We start from the raw sequence: 21664 nt of genomic DNA on the forward strand, positions 1-21664 counted from the left end.
TTTATTCTGAGGACTGCTAAGCTAAACCAACTTCTATATTTTAAAGATTTCTTGATTCCAAACTTTGGATCTAAGAATTTATTGTTTTGGAAATGAGGTTCTGCTTTTGTTTCCACAGAGAATGAGAGCCTGTGGATTTATTCCAGGCTAATGTGGTTTGATGAACCAAGAGCCCCCTGAAAAGTCACCATGAACACCCCCAAATTTACTTTGCCCCCCCCCAAAAAGCAGGAAGCAGTTTGGAGAGAACTATGCTCAAATTCCCAAATATTGCCATATAGAAGTTGGTTTAGCTTAGAATTATGGGAAAAAGAAAGCAGAGTCAGGGAGAAGTCATGGAGCCGCTTCCAGAGACAGACATGTCACAACTTTGGCGATAAGGCACAGCCATGTGGCAATACACAAATTAATGGAGATGGTTAGTTTAGGATAGAAGAGTTATCCAGAAATATGCTTAAGCTATTGGCAAAACAGAATTGCAAATAATATAGTTTCTATGTGGTTATTTCAGGACTGAGCAACTGGGAACAAAAAAGTGGCCTCTTACAACAATTTTTTTCCTCATACAATATATTTCAAATTCCATGATCCATGAAAATAAGAATATATGATGAACTATTGCTATACCAAATGCAACCCATTTTCTATTGTTTGTTACTCATAAAGAAGAACATAGAAATTTATACTTTCCAGGTAAGACTGGACACAGTGTCTTTTACCTACTCAATTTTATTTAACACATATGAAATACATCTATCATGGTCTCATTTTTTGAAGGAGTTTTAATGGATATAACTATTAACCATGAAGATAACTGTTTTCAGGAGTATCATATATATCCTTGACAACCAGGAATGGTAGCTTTTCAAAAATAAACATAGAATTCTTTGCTGGATAATGTAGGCCCATGATAGATTGAGGTATTTAATTTACTTTGAAATAAAACACTACTGTTTATATTGGAGTCAACGATCAGTCAATATGGAATATATTTCCTATTTATCTCTTAGCAAGTAAAAATTTCCCTGTACATTGGTACTACTGAACCTTTAGCATAATTTCTAAATGTAAATGTAATGATATTTATTGATAAAATACTCCAATGATTTCTATAGTTTTGCAGACAATGAAGAATAAGATGATTTATAGATATTGCTTAATGATATCCTAATTAACTACATCACGTTTTAAAGTTTTAAATGCAAACAGTAAATATGTACACTCTTTTCTATTAAAGTAACTGCAAATCTTTCAAGTATTTTGCCCACCAAAGGCTCCAATGCAATTTTGTAGAATTTTTGTCAGGAAATGTGGCTATTATTTTTCATTTATATGGAATGTGCAACCTGAATAGTAGAAACAAGATGTAGGAAATGGAACATTTCCTTTTGCTTTCTAAGCTTTCTATACATTGCTTGAGTTACAGGCTGAAATTATGAAGGCTCAGATGTGCTGCTGTGATGATGGTGATCCCACAAGCTCTGGCAAAGCTGCTTGTCACATTCAGCCCCTGCTAGAGACCATGCCTACCATGCAAAGAATACTCTTAAAAATATGCAATCTAGTTGAAAGGCACATAAACTGGTTCCAAACCTCATTCTTCCTTATTCTCCTACACCCAGAGTTTTTCATATCATCTGTGTATGTAATTAATAGCACTATAATTTTTCATACGAGTGACAGAGAAATCAGGTTTTTGGTTGTTTGCAGACCCTTCAATATAGGATTCATACAGTTGTGCTAATGACAGAATTAGTTAAAAATTAAGATGAAGGGCAATATCTATAGCCATGTATAACTGCATTATCTTCCCAATGGTGAATGTCCAATCTGGATTATTGCTTGCATGGATAGAGAAATCACAATAAAGACCAGAGAGAAATTCTTTCAATCCTATTAATGTTTGGCTAAGGTTTACAATAAAGTATTTGTTTTGTGCCAGGACGGCTATACAACTATGAAGGACAATCACTTTTCCACATGCTTGGTTTAATTGTGCAGAAATTGGAGATGATCAATATTAGTAGAAATCAGAGATCATCCAGCTGTATTGAGCTGGTCAGAAAAATGTTAATTGACCTTAGTGGAAGTGAATTTTAAATAATTTAGTATTAAACAGCCTTAATCTCTTATGAGTAAAGGTATTGACTAGTGTTAAAAACAATCTAACTAATCATCAAAACCTGTAGAAATACATTTTTCAATTACATTTGTTAATCAAGATTTCTTAAACTAGAAAATGGAAGTTGTAAAGAAAATACATATACACTACTGCATGGAACTTCATGATTTAGCTAGAATTGAGAATTGAAAGAAAATATATCTCAAAAAATAATAAATACTGTCTTTGAAATTTTCTGCTTCATGGAAAAGTCTGCTGGATACTATGGGTCCCATAGGCTGAAGATGGATACCCCAATGGTAGAGAAGAACTTCGGGAGACTCTCCAGGCAGCAAGATGTCTCCGTCTACTCTAGAGTTTTGGAAGTTGTTTACAATGTACTTTTTATTTACTTAGGCAATATTATATCCTTCTGGAATCTTTAATGAAGTTGAAGAATTTATTGTTATAATTATAGTTTTTAGTTATGATAAAATATAAAATAAATATAAGTATTGTAACTATAATTATTGCTTGATAACTGTTTTGTTATAAGTAATTTTAATCTGTTAAAGTTAAAATATTCTTTTTTATTTAAACAGAAAAGGAGAGGTGATGTGATATTCCCCTCTGTACGCTGTGAATACCATAGGTTAATAAAGGAAGAGTCTTGGACCTATGCAGGGAATACAGGTAGGTGGGGAAAACTAAACTGAATGCTGCAAGAAGAAAGACAAAGGAGAAGCTGCCAGAGACAGACGTGCTGGTAGGCCACTAGCCTCATGGTAAAACATAAAATAATGGAGATGGGTTAATTTTAGATCTAAGAGCTAGCTAGCAATACACTTAAGCTATTGGCCAAGCAGTCATTTAATAAATACCATTTCTGTGTGACTATTTAAGGTCTGAACTGATGGGTGGAAAGGAACCAACCAGCCGCCTCCTTCCAACAACATTCTTGGAAGACTGTGTACTGTCTAAGGGCTTGCAGCCCAAGTACCTAAATTTAGATTCCCAAACCCATCTAAAACTCAGACTTCATAGCATAGGACGGTTAGTTATCCTAAAGCTTCTGTAGTTAAAGGGTGGAAAAAGAATTGGCTAAAGTTTTGGGCCTGTATCCTGCCTTTCACAGTAGTAAACAAGACAAGAGATCAAATATTAAAGAAAATTCATTTGAATACAAATATGTAAGGTTGGGGGCTGGAGAGATGGCTCAGTGGTTAAGAGCATTATCTGCTCTTCCAAAGGTCTTGAGTTCAATTCCCAGCAACCATATGGTGGCTCACAACCATCTGTAATGAGATCTGGTGCCCTTTCTGGCCTGCAGGCACACATGTAGGCAGATATTGTATGCATAATAAGTGAATAAATATTAAAAAAACAAATATGCAAGGTTTTCTTCTGACCTCCACATGTGCAGTGACACACACTCGTGCATACACAAACACACACACACACACACACACACACACACTCACATACAGAGAAAGTAAGAAGAAGGAAGAAGGAGAAAGAGGAGAAGGAGGAGGAAAAGAAGAAAGGAAAGTGTAATATTGTTGGATAAGAAAATGTCATTACTGGCATTAGAACAAAAATAGCATAAGGTAGGGTACTAAAAATTTTGAATTTATCAATAAGGATCAAACAATTATTAGAAACATAGTAATATAGAAGAAATGAAACAGTTTTTTGGTATGTTGATACTTTTGATGGTAACTTATTCATACATCTATATTTTAATGATAAAAACTGATGATCTTAAAAATAAGTTTAGTCCTTCTTCCTTATGTTTATTTCTCTGAAACATAGAAATTACTATAAGTAAATGCTACTTTATATACCCTTCATCTACTTTCCTCTTGAAAAAGCAGTGCTTACCTAAACTATACCAAATCTCCCACACTTGGCTCAGGAAATATTTCAGGAGAGAGGGTAGAAATATTATAAAATCTGGATGAAGGTGGCAAAACAGTGTCATCTGGTCCTAACAGAGCCATTGCTATCAAGAATTCAAAGATTTTGGTTCCCTGCACAAGACTACACAAGTCCAATCAGCAAAAACCCCAGCATAGATGAGAAGGAGCTAACAAAACCTGACCCTTAGTTGAAGGACTTTGGAAGTTGAATGTTCCTGTAGTAGGAAAAGTAAGTTTTTCTTGAGAAAGTGACTCCTGTTTGGTTACCTGTTCTCCATTGATGAGAGTATGCCCAACCACATAAGGAAAACACTAATTGGCCTCAGTGAACTGGGAAAAGAAGATATAAAGTTGAGAGGAAGGTGTATAGGAATGATATGAGCATAGTTGATGAGTAATGTTGGAGTTAATGCAATAAAAATGTATACAAGTATAAAATTCTCAACGAATGAATAAAAAGAAAAATACTATTTTAGTGTGTTTTGCTTAAATATTAAATAAAATATTTTATTATTATACCTCAGAAATCTACACAGTAGTTGACAGAAAAACTATTCCAAGGAATCCATGGGTATTTAAGTTTTGAGAAACAGATAAGTGTCTAACTAGAGAATGGTATTTTATGTTACATGAATTAACTGCCAATTCTAATTCTGGAAGTAATAAGTAAAAGTTATAGGCAAGTTTTATTTCAATATAGATGAAATCTCTAAAAATTAATCTGAAATGGCACACACATAAAAAGTTAAAAGTAATTTATCAAATTAAACAACTGACTTAGTTTTTAGTTTATTTATCAGTGCCTTGCTCAGCCATCATCAGAGAAGCTTCGTCCTGCAGCAGATGGGAACAAATACAGAGACTCACAGCCAGACATTGTACAGAGAATAAGAGACAATGGAACACTAGGTCCTAAATCTCTCCCCTCAGTGTTCAGTGGACCCCACAGAGGAGGAGGCAGAAAAAGTGTAAGAGCCAAAGGGCATGGAGGACGCCAAGAAAACAAGACTCTAAATCAACATGAGTGAAGCTCATATGAACTGACAGAAACTGAGGCATTCACAGGGCCTTCTTGAGTCTGCACTGGTCCCTCTGCATGCATATGTGGCTTTCATTTTAGTGTTTTTAGGATTTCCTGAGTGTGTAAATGAGGGGGTCTCTGATTCTTGTCCCTTCTCATGGGCTCTTTTCTTTCTTTCTTTGTCTTGTTCAACTCCAATGTGATTTTTCTTGGTTTTACATTACTATATTTTATTTTGTTTATTTTGTTTTTGAGACAAAGTTTCTCTGTGTAACAGGCCTACCTGTCCTGGAACTCACTGAGTAGAACAGGTTGGTCTAGAACTCACAGAGATTGGCCTGCCTCTGCCTCCCAAGTGCTGGGATTAATGTTGTGTGCCACGACTGCCCAACTGTTACATTTTTATTATTTTCTCTTAGAATCCTGTTTGTTTTCTAATGAGAAAGGAAGTGGATCTGGATGGCAGGAGAGTTGAAGAGAAAATGGAAATAGTAGAGGGAAGGGAAACTGTAGTTGGGCTATAGTTTGTGAGAAATAAAATTTATTTTCATCATCATCACCAATATTTCTTTCAATTTTTTGAGATTATAATAATTCCATCATTTCAATTTTTTGAGATGTAATGTAATATTACATCATTTCTCACTGTCCTTTCCTCCCTCCAAACACTCCCATATACCTGTCCTTGATGTTTTTCAAAGTCAGGACCTCTTTTATATTAATTACTATTACAATCATGTGTGTGTACGTGCGTGTGTGTGTGTGTGTGTGTGTGTGTATGTGAGTGTGTGCACATAGCACAACCTGCACAGTCTGTGTAATATATACTTCATGGTTTCTTGTACAGTCATTTACATCGCTGCTCTATTTACAATAGCCAGGAAATGGAAACAATCTAAATACACTTCAGCTGACAAATGGATAATGAAAATGTATTAATAATATTTTCATAATATAGCATATTACAGTGTAGTATAGGATATTATACTGAGGTATGGAAAAATGAAGTCATGACATTTGCAGGTGAATGGATGGAAGCAGAAAAGATTGTACTGAGTGAGGTAAACCAGACTTAGAAAGACAAATGCTATATATGCTTAATTATCTGAGTCACTAGCTCTGAATCATTGATGTGATTATGTAACCTGAAGTAATCATAGAAAACAAAAAAGTTAAAAGAGTCTATGGGTGGGGGTTAATAAAGAAGAAATAATAGTGTGTAAGTGAGAGGAAAAGTGAGATTGGGAAAAAGAGTGTGTCTCTTGTTATGGAGAAAGGAGAGAAAAGGCAAAAATAGCAGCAGAGATGTATGAAAAAGTATAAAGCAACTCAAAAATAAAGGAATAATTTAAAAATATCTTTAATAAAAGTTAAGTCAGAATCCAAATACATACATACACACACATTTGCGCGTGTGCGTGTGTATACACACACACACACACACACACACACACACACACACACTTCAGACACATATCCCTCTAAGAGGACTTGGTTTCTGGAATCAAAAGGTACCATGGAAACTTTCAAAGGAGGTAATTACCAACATTCCTACTCAGCTATGATGCCTATGAATTACAACAATGAGCATGGCAAGGTAACCTAAGGATGCAGCATTGGCCTGAATCCCTTGACATTGGACTCAAGAACCACTGAATGAGAAAGGACTTATGCCTAGCTTTGGAAATCTAAACAGCTATCCAGGGCTAGTGAAGTTATGAGTCCTAGAAGGGGATCTATTGCTGCCATTTAACTAAACCAGCATAATTCCTAAGTACATTATAAATAAATGCCCTTAACCACGGATAAACATAGTTATTACCTTTCAAGGGAAATTCCCTTTACAACATATGGAGATGGCTACTGAAGACTATAATCAGAATTCAGTGTTGTGGAACCCAGTCTTGAGTGATACATCTACAACAGAAATATTGCATCTAAGGTGCAAGGATCATTGTGGAAGAGTGGGTGCAGATTGCAAGAGCCAGAAGAACAAGGAGTTTGGTGTGAGACTGTGTCTCCTGACTGTGTCAGGAGTGATATATAATGCCTTACCAACATGGTTGTTGATACATGACTTGAACTAATAAAACAAAATTAGATATGCTGACATGGAAGGGGAAGAGCTCACACAGCCACAGACCTGCAGAGTACTATAGGCAACTAGGAAATGCTGAGAGTATGAGAAATAGCCCTCCCTACTGGAGAGTACAACAAATGGTTAACCAGTACTAACAGGTAGGCCCTGACAAAAGGAACACACTAAGTTGGTATTCCTATGCACTGCAGAACTACTTGCTCAGTAGTGTCACCACTCCCAGTGGGACATGTCCTCTCCAATTAAATACTAATCAGGATAATGTACCCATAGACTTGTGTACAGACCTCTCTACTGGAGACATTTTTTTCTACTGAGGTACCCTTTTCGAAAGTGACTCTAGCTCGAGTTACATTAAAAAAAACAAAAAAACTAGGAGCATAACTTTATATTTCCTATATTTAATGGTTAGGCTATTTATTATCTTTACATATATCAATATCTGTATTAATATGAGTATAACTAATATAATATTAATCTAAATGGTTTTCTTCCCTCAAAGTGTAGTTACTAATTTAAGTTATTACAGTAGCAAGCATAGTGTCTACTATACTGCTAAACATTAAGTCAGCTTGAACCCAGATGTTCATCCTAACAGCCCGCTTGCACGGCAAATTTTTATAAAGGTATTAATTTTATCAGAGAGCAATCAACTTAATAATAAAGATTCATGGTACGTATTATGTTATTTTTTCTCAAAGAAAGAAAGAATCATATAAAAAATAAAGAGGACAATGCAATCCCAGATGATATTTCTATTATTATTAATGGATTAAGTCTAATAGGGAAAAAATCCTTTTTGGAAGAAATCAAATCGTTTTTGGTGGTAGATTATCTCCAGTGAAATAATTAACCAGAAATATTGTATAGAAATGGGGTTAAGTTATTCTAGATACTTTTGAAAAGAATTAAAAGTGTAAAAGCAATAAAAATGTCATCTTCTGCATCTAATTCAGGCAGTCACATAGTAATGTATTCTTGAAGAGCCCATACTTGGTCTAAGTTTTTCTTGTTTCTATCAGGAAATTATAACATTTTGAACAAGTGTTCTACATTTGCTGTTTGTACTAACTCCTTAAAGTATGAAGCTGATCTGATTACCATAATTTAGGGAAAATGATGAACAGATAACAGGCTAAAATAAGAAGCTAAAGTAAATTGGATAATTTAGAGGGAAAATAATACGTAGAATTCACATGAAAGCTACCAGGACATGGTGACATATTGAAGACTATCAAATGAAAAATTTCTGAATATTGCTATAATTATAAGACAGGATTCCAAAGACTAGGCTCTTGGTTATTTTAGACTATAATCAAACACTTCTTGGAGACAATAAAGATAACACAACCAAGATTATATTTTCTTTTGATTCCTTAGGTACACATTTGCTCATGGTTCTGATTAAGGAAGTATTTTAGAGAAAACTGTGAGATGCTTAGAAACAGACTGTTCTCACTGCATATAATTTTACTGAAGGAAAGTAGCGTATGATTTGAGTAGGAACTTTTTTGCCGTGAAGTACCTGCAAGCACCTTCCCTCTTTAATGGCTCTTTACAATGGAGATCCTGTTTTAAATACAGAGTGATAGATACCATGTGTTCTACTACCCATTGCCTCCTCAAACTATAGATTCATAAACCTAAACCTTGTACAAATTCTTGAGAGATGGAGTTCACCATAAATCAGTTATTTTACTCTTAATGCTTTCCTCATCGAATTACCTTTGTCTAGTTCAAATTTTATCTGTTCCTTTCCAAAATAAATCTTTTTATTGTTGTTTGTCTTTTGTCTTGCAATGACTTGTTAGTCTATGTCAAATATGTCTTACTATTGCATCTTCCGTTGACTGAAAACTTTCTGAAGGTACCATTGTTTGCGCAACTAACCAGTCTCCTCTCCCCTCTTACTTGGTTTGAATATCCAGACAAATGAATAATTCAGAGTAATTGCAGACTATTAGCACTAATCAGAAACAAATGCAAATATTTTATAAGGAAAAATCTCTCCCTCTTAGACTTAGTTGAAACATGATTAATAAAATTACTTGAGTCTGATACTTAGACTTACTATCAATTATCTTGATTTCCTGGAAAAAAAAACCGCCTCGATTTAACAGGGCGACACAAGGGTCAATGCTAATGGGTAGACTGCTGGTGATACTCTTCTCTATATCTTATTCCCTTATTCCCTGCTCTTAAATGTTTACTTCTACATCTCTTCTAATGAAGATATTTCAACACACAGCTAATCTATTAGATGTTTGCCTGTGCCATTGCTCTCAAGGCGTGTTAAGCGCTGTAGCCTGCTTCTTCATGGCACTGCAAGTTAACACCCTTCCTGCATTTTTAGAACATAAAATTTATTTCAGAAAACTAAGTTGGAAATAAGTTTCACACTATGTATAAGTAACATCAAATAGACTAATGTAAAATGGAGGCTCAATGAATAGCAAGCATTAATATTACTATCATTATAGCTTAATGTTTTAAAAAATAAAACCACAAAGCACATTTTTTACTTTAGACAAAAGGTTTTGTAGCAGAATTAAACCCTGTATTTGACGCAAAGCCTGTTCTTTCCAGTGTGCCTTGAATCAATATTTGTCTTTCTGGTCTATTTATCATAAGCAAGATGTAACATGGAGTGAACAATCTGCCATAATTACCTGGAACAGCTAAGGGATCTCTGCAGCTATCTATCATGATGGTTAATACTGAAGTAAATTAACAAGTTATGATGTTGTTTTTTTCTGTTTTTCTCTGTCTCTTACTTGGTTTCAGGTAAAAGACTATAGACTGAGACCCTGGGATTGTTCAGTGAGTGGGTCAGGGCAGGTGCCATAAAAGTCTATGATGGGAGCTTGATCCCTAGAACCAACATAAAAGTAGATTGAAAGAAGCAACTCCACAAAGTTGTCCTCTGATCTCTACTTGCATGTTGTAGCATGTACACTCACACATGCCATTAGAAAATAAATACCTAAACTCATAGGTAGGTATGTAAAAATTAGAAATTCTTACCCAAGATTAAAAAAAGAAAATTATTTTCATAAGAAACTGTAAAGGCTTTGAATTTCTGAACATACAATTAAAATATTTAAAACTATAAAACATATTTTTATTTAATAATTTCTAATAACTCTATTGAAATTTATTTATTGTTCATAGAGACAGATGTCATAGTTATTTTAATGAAAGTATATCATGTATGCTTAATATATTCAACATTCTTTTTCCTGTTTCTAATCTCTTCTCTTTCTTAGTTCCCCATAACTTTATTCAGTATTAATAATTTAAACTCATGGTCTAGCTTTCTTTAGAAGTTGAAAAAATAAGACAGGAGTGATCAGTGTCCCTACATTAACACAGTAACGCTAGCACTTGTGAATGTGAAGCTGTAAGGCTAAACCATATCTTCAAGTGAAAAAAAAAAAAGACTTGTAAAATAATAAAATGCTCATGAACATAGGTTCCATATAAAAAGACATTTGAATCTAAATGCTCACAAATATTTGTCAATTTATTGTTTTTTATACTCTTGTCATTTGCATAGAATAGGTATCCCCAAGGTTCCATATCATAAAGAAATTTGAGAACAGAAAGAGAATATGATATTAGTTATTTTGAACGGTACTGAGGCCTTGATAACCAATAAACTATCACTACCATCAGTAAGCATTTTGTTGCATATGCATACTAAAACATCTTAGAAATTTTATCACTTAAGTAGAAAATAAAGCTATGTTTTCTTGATGTGACTTGGTATGACTTTTGAAGCTGCTTTCTGGTTTGTTAATCATCATTCAAATTGTTTCTATGACTAGAAAATATAGTATATGAAGAATGAATGATGCCTTTAAAATTGTTGAAATAATTTACTTCTTATTTGAGTACAACTTCACAGTTTGGAATTAGGAGTGGGAAAGAGCACATACCTTTTAAGTGTTCATAGGCAATAAAAATCCCTGGCTGTATGATCGATTTTACAGGCAATTGAGTGTTTCCTTATCTCTGCATAATTGCAGCTATAGGAAACATTAGATAGGCAATAAAACCCCTTCAAACCTCTGACATAATCATTTAATTGAGGAGAAAATGGGTTAGGGCTCATCTTTGGATGGAAGAATATTTTGTTTTTAATGGAAAATACGTTTTTCTCTATCCAAGAAAATAATGACTTAAGAAAGTTATGATTCTTGACTATAATTATTCTCTTTCTCTGGACCACCAAATAATATATCCTGAGTAGATAGCCAGTGACAGTTCCCAAAAAAATAATACAATCGATATTGTTAGGCAATTCTCAATTACTTAATTAATTCACAATTTCCAATCAAGTGCTCACTTTTGGGTTTTAATCTATCATTTTGTCAAAAAGACAAAAAAATAAGATTCTGTGCGATACCAAATCACAACTAATATATCAACAACACAATTTCTATACATAAGTATCAGTGGAAATCATGAAAGAGGGAACAGAGAGATTATGATAGCGGGAGGAGCAAGATTCTTGTAACTAGACAGTTTCCTTTAGGAAAGACAATGAAAATGCATCCACAAAATCTCCACAATATGGTTGAAGATCAGCATAATTAGAATACCATATGACATGCCTATATTGACAGGGAAAATTTAACATGGTATCACTTTAGATAAAGAGCTAGAGCTGGACAATGACTGCTGAAAGTGGGATAATTAATATCACCTATGACTGATCTCCTGCATAATATGTCCAGTTCAAAGTGTTAGCACAGGACAAATGTACAAACAATGCTAAGTGGACCAGTAGGTTATATATATACATGCATACACATACATATAATATACATACATATGCTGTGTATATATATAAGCACACACATTTATAATACATAACAATGCTAATTTGTACAGCTACCATGGATTTCAGATAGAAGAACACAGGAAAACTTGAGGGGGGTGGGAGTAGTGGCAGTGATGCAAGCATGGTGTCATTGGGTGAAGTGTTTAAAGTGAAAATTATAATAAACTTAATTTCACAACATATTATAAAATATCAGCACCACAGATTTTAAGGATATTATTTCAGAAAAACTACTGCTTTCAACAAAGTACCAGATATACTTATTTGCATTATCAAATGTCAAATAAGTACGAGGTTATTATCGGTTCAATATGTATATAATAAACAGTCAAGACTTGTAGTAGCTTCAAGTTTATTTTGCGTGTATATTTAGTGGTTTCACAGCACTCTGTTTAATTGGTTACTGAGGCAAATAAGGAAAATACCTAATGTTTAGACTTAGAAAATAGCCTGACGTGTGGCACATGCCCTTAATCCCAGCACTTGGGAGGCAGAGGAAGGTAGATCTCTATGAGTTTGAGGCCAGCCTGGTCTAGAGAGCAAGTTCCAGAATAGCTAGGGTGGTTATACAGAGAAAGCATTTTCTTTACCCACGCAAATGTTTGATTACTTGTAAAGTGTGTGTTCACAATCCTGTTACACACACATTGAATTTGTAACAGTATACATGTTTACTACATTTAAAATTGTTATATGTTTTTATATATTTATTTTTATTTGCTTTCCTATGCTTGTCTTAATTAACTATGGTACACATATAGATGCAAACAACTATTTGTTAGAAGGAATGCACTCTGGCACACAAACCAGGCAGAATTTTTAAAAATCTTAACATTTATTAAATATATGTTATTATCTTGATTCTATACCCATAACTTTTAAAGAAATATTTTCTCACAAATAATTTTTTGGAATAATATCAATATCACACATGAGGATTTGGAAAACTTAAACTGTTACCCCGGATCACATACCCAATGAATTAGTCAGTAATTGATTTACGCAACCCATGTTTGACTTTTGATTATTGATATTTATTTGCTTGTCTATGCTTGCTTAATGGAATAGTAGGAACATATGTTATTTTATGTCTGGTTAGGAAAATCATGTCATGTATGTGAATCCTCATATATGATTACCTTTTAATTATATATAATGTGGTGATTTGAATAGGAATGGCCCCCACACGATCATAGATTTAAATTTTTGGCCACCGGGGAGTAGTGTAATTAAAAGGTATGGCCTAGGTGGACTGTAAGCTAACAAACCCTTTTCTCCCAAAGTTGTCTTGGTCATGCTCTTTCATAACAGCAATAGGAACCATAACTAAGGAAGACAGAATAGTATAACATAATTAATTAAGTTATCATGCTATGTGTTCTTGACATGCCTCAGATTCCTGGTAGAAAACATACTTTTCTTCTGAGTAAATTGGGAGCATGGGGATCTTGGGGCAGGGTTAAAGGGGAGGAGAGAGGCAGGGAGTGGAGCAGAGAGAAATGAAGAGCTCAATAAAAATCAATACATAAAACAAAAAAACCATACTTTTCATGTATTTCTAAAAGGAATGAAAGGCATGTCAAAAGAATTCAGTCACTTCACTAAAATTTAAGGCTGAAATAAACTGAAATCATTTTTCATTTTATTGAAGAAAACCATGTCTGTCTGTCATGAATTTATAAAACATAAATTAAAGAAATTAGCCACTTATCTTCATACCTCTTCATGTAGTTCCCTCCAACGAGAATTGAATGTCTCAAGTTCCTCATTGATTAGTTCATCCATGACTCCTCCATCTGTGAGGGTCTGTGCCAATATGCGAATCTGATTTGGGTTATCTTCTGAATGTTGCATCAAATTTTCAAGAGACTGAAACACATTTTATAGAATTAATATTTCTCATTTTTCTAAGTTTCTAATTTATGCACAAAGCTCAGCATTTTCTCATTTACATACAATTAAGACATTAGCAATGTAAAGCAACATTTAATTCGGATAATAAAGCATGAAGGAGCACTCTTTAAAAATGGGAGGATGGCTTTTGATCTTACATTGACTTGTCACTATTTTATAGACTGTGATTTTAAAAAATGACACTTTCTTAGTGATGACCCTTGCTCTAAAACGTGAAAAGGTAAAGTGCTCAATTTCTCTCTCTCTCTCTCTCTCTCTCTCTCTCTCTCTCTCTCTCTCTCTCTCTCTCTCTCTCTGCCCCCTTTGTTTATTTGTTTTGTTTTGATTTGGATTTTTCTTTGGTTGCTTTTATAGTGGTCAGTGACATGCAAATAAAGTGGTTCTTCTGAAAATATTCGTAGTGGCAGCTCATAAGACATTTCTTCTCAAAGAAACTCCTTCCCTCTTCACATATTTTCACTCTGACATTTTAGAACTGCAAGTTGATAGAAATGACAGTAAGTTCCTTAGTGCTCAGAAAGAGACAGCAGACAGAAATCACCTGGTGATATTGGCTGAACCATTGTCATTTCTGCTTATTTTCCTTATGCTGTGAAGCGCGGGCGCGTGCTCGTGTGTGTGTGTGTGTGTGTGTGTGTGTGTGTTTGGATGTATGATTGTTTACATGTATATATGTGTGCATTGAAAAAAGATGTTTTCTTTCATTTTGGGGGAGGTTTGCTGCCAAGTCATTTCCTGGCTTTCTATTATTTACAGCCTTCTAATCCTTAATTGAAGAAAAGTTTAGAGTTGAAAGATTTTTCTGGATACATTATATAAAAAACCATTATATAATCTCAATGCCAGTTTTCTGTATTCTAGGCAATAAGTAATCCAATATCATTTCACTAGAACTTACAACCATATAATAAGTGATAAATACAGGCTCCAATTCTTTCAATCAGTTGTTATTTCCAAAACCATCAAACTGTTCCCAGAAGTGTTTTATGTCATTCTTATGGGCCTATTACTTTTTAAATTCTGAACAACTTCAATATATCTTGCTCTGAAGTTTCTAGTGCATCAGAATATCATTATTTCCTAACTGTTTTTCAAAAATGTGTTTTTGACATCTAAAATCTATATAAAAACTCATCAAAATTTTAATACAGAAATATTAGTATTGATTTTTGTGGTAACATACATTTCATTATATGTAGCAAATACGTGTATTTTGTAGAAATTTTAATAGAGAAATTTTCTCTCCTTAATTCCTGATGAAGTATATAACCTGTTAACTAAATAAAAGATAAACTGATTAAATAAAAGTTAACTGATTTTCCCTTTCCCAGAGGATCTTGAAGAAGTAGGGAGTGGGAAGAATATTCTAAAATGTAATGTATAAAAATTTAAATAAAAATGCAAACAAAAACAAAATCAATTAAGAATTCAGTTATAAAAATCTTTAGTAGCAAGGAAAGCTGGAAGTACTACAGCTTTTCTATCCTTGTCAAATACTGGTACATCCTTTTTGTAATCTAAAATGCCTGTAAGAATAATCGGCAGCAACTTCCCTCATCAAACAAAAATTTACATGCAACAGTCAACAAGATGGTAAATATTAGTAATGAGGCCTCCTCCTCCTCATCTTAACATCCTCCTTTGATGTCTTATCAGTCTCCTCTAAATGGACTACATTTTATTAGCAGCTATAATTATACAAACAATAAGACATTTATACTTTTCCAAATGCAGCGAACACATTTTGATCATATTTGCATCCTCTCATGTTCCTCAGAACACCTCCTAGTTTTCTCTTTCCTAATATTTTCTATTTTATTTTCTTGTTTTGGGGGATTATTTTTATTATTTTTCACATGTGAGAGACATACAAACCAATTTGAACATGCCACATTCTTTCAAAGTATTACCTAAAATGTGGTATAAAAATTTAATCTGGTAATAAGCATAAAATGAGATAAATTCCTATGATAGCCACACTATCCCAGTCTTTATTCTGACTGATAGACTTTTTAATGAAGCATGAGAAGTTTTCTTGGTCTTTTCTGGAAGATTTATCACACTGTTATTTCACAAGAATCATTTGGTTATAATGTCTCTGAGCAGTCACAAAGGTGCTATATTTATTTTACAGATCTACATATACTGAATATGCTAACACTCTAATTTATTGCAGGTTAATGATAATAAAAAACTGAGTAAAATGTATACAACATGAATGGTTAATTAAACATCAGAATATAATGTAATTTATACCTTGTATATGCAAACTCATTTAATTTTTCATATCTAAAGTCTAAAATAAAAATTATGTATATGACAATTTGAAAGGTACATTTTTATAATGTATTTAAGTCATATAGTTCTCACTGACATAATTTTAAATAATTTTTACATGTTGTAGTTCAATAAATATATATCCTAAAATTAGAATAAAATTGTATTAGCAAACTATGTAGCTGTACTTAAAAGACTTTAAACTGTAATTAGAACTGTGTATTGTATTTAAGCATGTAAAGTAAGTACATAGAAATTAGTAGCATAACGAAAGGAAAATATCCAAGATAAGAAGACAAGTAATTTCATTTTAAGTCCTTGAGACGTGGAAGGATCCTAGAGGGAAGAAGGGTTTTTCCAAACAGCAGGACTGAAGGATCCTGTAGCTATTTTTTCTTCCTTGTGTTTTCAAACACTGTCTTCTCTTTGGCACTAGTGCTTTTCAAGGTTGCACACAAAGATGATTTGGATTGAATTCACCACTTACTTCTAGCACCTCAGTGATTTCCTCCGGTCCTGCAGGAATATTTTCAGTGGCTTTAAGTTTCAATTCTACTTCATTTAGCCACTTGTTTGCCTTCTCCAAGTATGACAATAACTCATGCCAACATGCCCAAACTTCCTAAGAAAAAAAATGAATATTGACGATTAAATATGTCCTCACAAAGGTTAATATGAAACCTTTATATCATGATTTGAAAACTTCTTAAAACTGAAACTTTAATTTTCTACATTTCAGCCTTTACAGTGGATGGTTTAAAATAAAACTAGATTCGTTGACAATACAATGTCTCAGCAATTGTGTCATTAAGGAAACAGTGTATTATTTAAATAAATTTAAGATTTACAGGAAAAACAAAGGTGGAATCACCATTATAATACATCATCCTGAGGGTACCATCGGTAGCAAGTCAAAAAAAGTATTATATATTAAGGAACACTAAAAGATTGTAGAATTCCTGATATTTCCTCGATTGCTGATTAGAAATAATGGAGGATATTCTATAAATGAACATCACTCTGCTGTGTCTGTAAGCCTATCAACTTATTATAATTTATTGATTTTTATATACAGTATATTCCAAAAGGACAAATTAAAGTGTTATGCAATAAAATGGTTGTATAAACCTTAAAACATTCCAAGCCTCCTTCTCTATTTTTCTTCTGCACCAACATCCCAATAGGGAAATAAGTGTATCACTTTAGAGTCCAGAGCATATGTTAGAGATTTAAAGGTCAAGGGGTGACACTTGTAATAAGGCATACGGACTTTCGTGCAGATTGAGGTACTGAGGAAGCGTGATGGTGACTTTAACTATCGGGATGGATGCTTTCTTCTGTCCTCAATACGCATGGGTGACACAGCAGCAGAGGCTCAATGCACCAGCTTTACAGGCCGTGCTTTCAAAACAAAATACACTCCTGAATCCTAAACTGGAGTGCAATTGTACTTAGAGTAACTGTTAAATTTAACAGTTTGAAACTTTAAATTGCTTTGAAATCGTAGAATTTTAAGTGATTTTGAAATACAAAAAAAAGACTACATGAAAGAGCAGACTCTTTAAAAGAGTAGAAGAAACTACTGATCATTTTCACAATGTCTCAGTCTGATTGAAATTTCAAGTTGAATATTAATAATGCATTTTAAATTAAAGTTTATCTTTTAACCATGGATCAGGAAGGTCTATGTGTTAGATAAAGAAAAATAGGGAAAGAGCACAATACATATTGGGAGGATAATATTCAGTTTAACAAAGTATGGGGTTATCAGAGTATATGACGTGTCAGCTGTGATATTTAACTGTAGCTTCATGTTGGAAAAGAAACGTTCATCTCAGACAAGTCACTAACAATAACATGGCACCTCTCCTGAAGCAAAAACTGGAAAATATCCACCATCAAGCATCAAGAGGAAGGTGCAAAAATTGTTGCTGCTTGGATGATCTTCTTTTGAGGAATCAAAACCTAAGCTTACATTACAGATGATAACAAAGTATGACAACTCAAGGACCATAGGTGATAAAAACACACACAAAGACAAGCTAACAATCAAAAGCAAAAGAGTTTCAAAGACCAATTCCTATAATAAGTAATCTCACAGAGAAACCTTACAAGCCACGTAAGGAAAGACAGTGTTATTAAGAATAAACCATAAGTTGTAAAAATATTTAGATTCATACCTTATGATAAAGATACACCAGAAAAATTGTATAAATAAAATAAAAGTGAACAATACTATTATGTGTGTTTAGTTTGATCATATATATTGTCAGTATTATTTGAACTTGGTAACTATTTTTCAAACTTAAATAAAATGATTAAATTATAACATTCTATAAATAATATATGCAATATTACTATGTAGCAAACATAACTTTTACAAGCTATGGCCAAGATTTGATTAAGAGACCATGGGAAGATAGGGAAGAGAGCTCTATTCCGAAAGTTAAACAGTAATTTTTCATTTGAAAAATAAACATGAATATTAAATTACTTGTTCTTTCCTTTTTGTTGTTATCACAAGCTGAAAATTGAATGAGTCTAGGACCGTCTGTGTGTTAGTAAGTACTTTCCCTTCAAATGTCCACTGGAAGAGACAACAGGGGAACACTTGGGAGTCAATGTGCAAATCTAATTCAACAGATATTTCTGGAACCTATGATAGTGACCCTGACAAGGACTCCTAGTAATTAATGATACCAGTCATCATCTGTATCCAGGCAAGGCATCCAGTGGTGGGACGGGGACACCAACCCAGTCACAATATCTTCAACCTACAATATATCCTGCCTCCAAGATGTGCTGGGTCAATGGTGGCACAGAGCTTATGGGACTATCCAACCAATGACTAGTTTAATTTGAGGCCCGTGTTATAGGAGGGTATCCATACACGACACTGCTTAGATGAACAGAACTGGAATCTACATGGATCATAGAAGAGGGGTAGAACTAAATATGACTGGAACAAAAGTCAATGAAATGGTTCCTAATGATATTCTGCTATACTCATAGATTTTTCTTTAGCCAAATCATCATCAGAGAGGTTTTCTCAGGCAGCTGGTAGGAGCAGATACATTAAGCACAGCTCATGGAGACCCATGGGTGTTAGAGAGGAAGGATTATAGGAGCCAGAGGAGTTGAAAACAATAGGGAAACATGGTACACAGACTCAACTAAATAGGGTTTATCGGGGCTGACAGAGACAAAGCAACAATCATGGAGCCTATATGGTTCTAAGCAAGGCCTTCTGCAAATATGTTATGGTTGTTCACCTTGGTATTCGTGTGGGACTCATAACAGTGGGAGTAGAGATACCTCTTACTCTTTGGTCTGCTCTTTGGACTCTTTACTACTACTTTATTGCCTTGTCCAGTCTTGATATGAAGGTTTGTGCCTAGGCTTATTGTAACTTATTATGGCATGTTTGGTTGATGTCCTTGGGAGGTCTGCTCTTTTCTGAAGGGAAAAGGGGGAGAAATGGATGTGGGAGAAAGGGGAGGTGGGGAGTGAAAGGAACTTGTAAGAAAGGGAAGAGGGAAACTGAAATAGGGACATATTGAATGAAAGAAGAATAATTAAAAATAAAGAGAGCTCCATCTGTTTAGTGAGTGAGCATATTAAGAAAGGAATAGTGGTTTTAAATTTCCAGTTGAGAGGAATCAAAGATAACTTTTCTGATTTGCCAACTCATGAAAGGAATGAAGGACTAATTCTTCCAGAGCCAAAGAAGATGAATAAATAAATTTTCTGGGAACCACTAAGTCATCTTGCAATAGGATATAATTTTCAAGGGGGTATGATAAAAGTATGGGAAGAACTTATGCAGAAAGTTTGTTAAATTATTTTATGGCACCATGAACACCTGAAGACAATTTTACTTTAGGGGACTGAAAATTCATTTGAATAAAAGCAACCAATCTTTTAAATAAAGCACATAAAATCAACAGAAAACAAGGCAGATCAATCATAATAATATAGGAAATGGCAACAGAATAACTATCATAGACATATTTAGGCATTAACAAAAGGAAAGATAAGTATGGCAATTTAATCAAAAGATCTCATTATGAAGAAATATCCTCTTTTACTTGTACTAACATTGCAAAATTAATACTCAGAACCTTGGAAGGTGAGGTGAATTAATATCAAATTTTTCTTATTCTCACTTCAGTAAATATTGTTTAATTCTTAATATTAAATTAAACTACTGAAAATTTGAATGTGCAAACAATAATATTGATATGTAAATTTTATAATATTTAAAAGTTAAGAGCAAATAAAAAGATTTGGAACCAGATGCAGATATTAAAATATCACTATGAAAAAAGCCCCAAACTAGACAGCTAATAGAATTTGGCATGCTTGCTTTGGCTATTTGGAAACTAGAGTTATTAAATTCTTATAATTCAGTGAGGTGAGACTTAATCAAACAGATGGTGGATGTTTCAATTGTCTTAATGAGAAGCTATAATTACACAAAACAGAAAATTATGAGAAAGTGTTAGATTTACAGAAATGAACTTGTTGAAAGGTAAACACACATGCAAGCAATTATAGAAAAATATGTGTACAAATGAACAGATTTAAAGCACAGGCAGTTAAAAACCAAGAAGTTAATCACAGACTTCATAAATTAGTCTAAATTAGGCAGATAGAGGAAATAATACAAAAATTTTTACCAGAAAATGAGAAAAATGTAAAACAGAGATTATTCACAGATAGCTTCAAAAATGCTTTACAAATGGTGCGCAGATTGGAGAAAAGACAATCTTCACAAATGTAATAAAGAATCAATATAGAAAGGAGCAATATATCTATTCTCATTAATATATCAGTTGACAAAATAAAAATGAATATAAATCTATACCCACATAAAATAAAGCAGAACTGTAGACCATGGCAAGCAAAGAGAAATTAAAGGTCAGCAGACAAAATAATATAATAAGAAAGTGACTATTTTGACAGTGGACTTTTTGTGAGTACAGAAATTCAAAAGACAGTGGAATAGAATTTTTGTAAATAGAAAACTAACATTGGCAATTAAGAGACCATAAAAGTGGCATGTAAGAGAAGGGAAATAGAATGTAGATTGTATGGAGATCAATGGTGAAAGGCATGTTAAATAGGGCGAGGATGGTAAGGCAGGGTAGACAAAAGAGTGAAAAAAGCAAACTAAAAGCTTACTATTAAAGCTTTCATGTTTGTGTGTGTGTGTGTGTGTGTGTGTGTGTGTGTGTGTGTGAATAAAATTGAGTTACCCTATAACATGGCAACAATGCCTCTCATGGATACCACAGGCTGTCACATAAACACCTCACTACCAGTAATAAATTTTACCTCAGGATTACCTTGTGTTATTAGCCCGTAGGTTCCCCCAGACCCTCATCCACTGCAACATATTCCCACTGCTCTTGCTTGCTCTATAGAACTTAATGTTATGAAGATACCACATGCTTGACTCATACAGCATATAGAAATTAAGCTAAGA

At 33.7% G+C, this 21664-nt stretch overlaps 1 protein-coding gene across 8 annotated transcripts in view; it reads right to left on the reverse strand.

Annotated features, from left to right (window-relative positions):
* Window positions 1-21664, reverse strand: part of Dmd (dystrophin) — a 2257783-nt gene that overhangs the window by 1243498 nt on the left and 992621 nt on the right. For all 8 annotated transcript variants that reach the window (XM_085684598.2, XM_085684595.2, XM_087902601.1 and 5 more), the window contains 2 exons: window positions 16664-16798; window positions 13705-13854 (listed from right to left, as the gene is read on the reverse strand). In XM_085684598.2, coding sequence (XP_085540724.2) covers window positions 13705-13854; window positions 16664-16798 — 285 coding nt within the window. The remainder of the gene's footprint in view (window positions 1-13704; window positions 13855-16663; window positions 16799-21664) is intronic.

The sequence above is a fragment of the Myodes glareolus genome, chromosome X, assembly GCF_982192425.1.
Source record: "Myodes glareolus chromosome X, mMyoGla1.1, whole genome shotgun sequence".
Lineage (NCBI taxonomy): Eukaryota > Metazoa > Chordata > Mammalia > Rodentia > Cricetidae > Myodes > Myodes glareolus.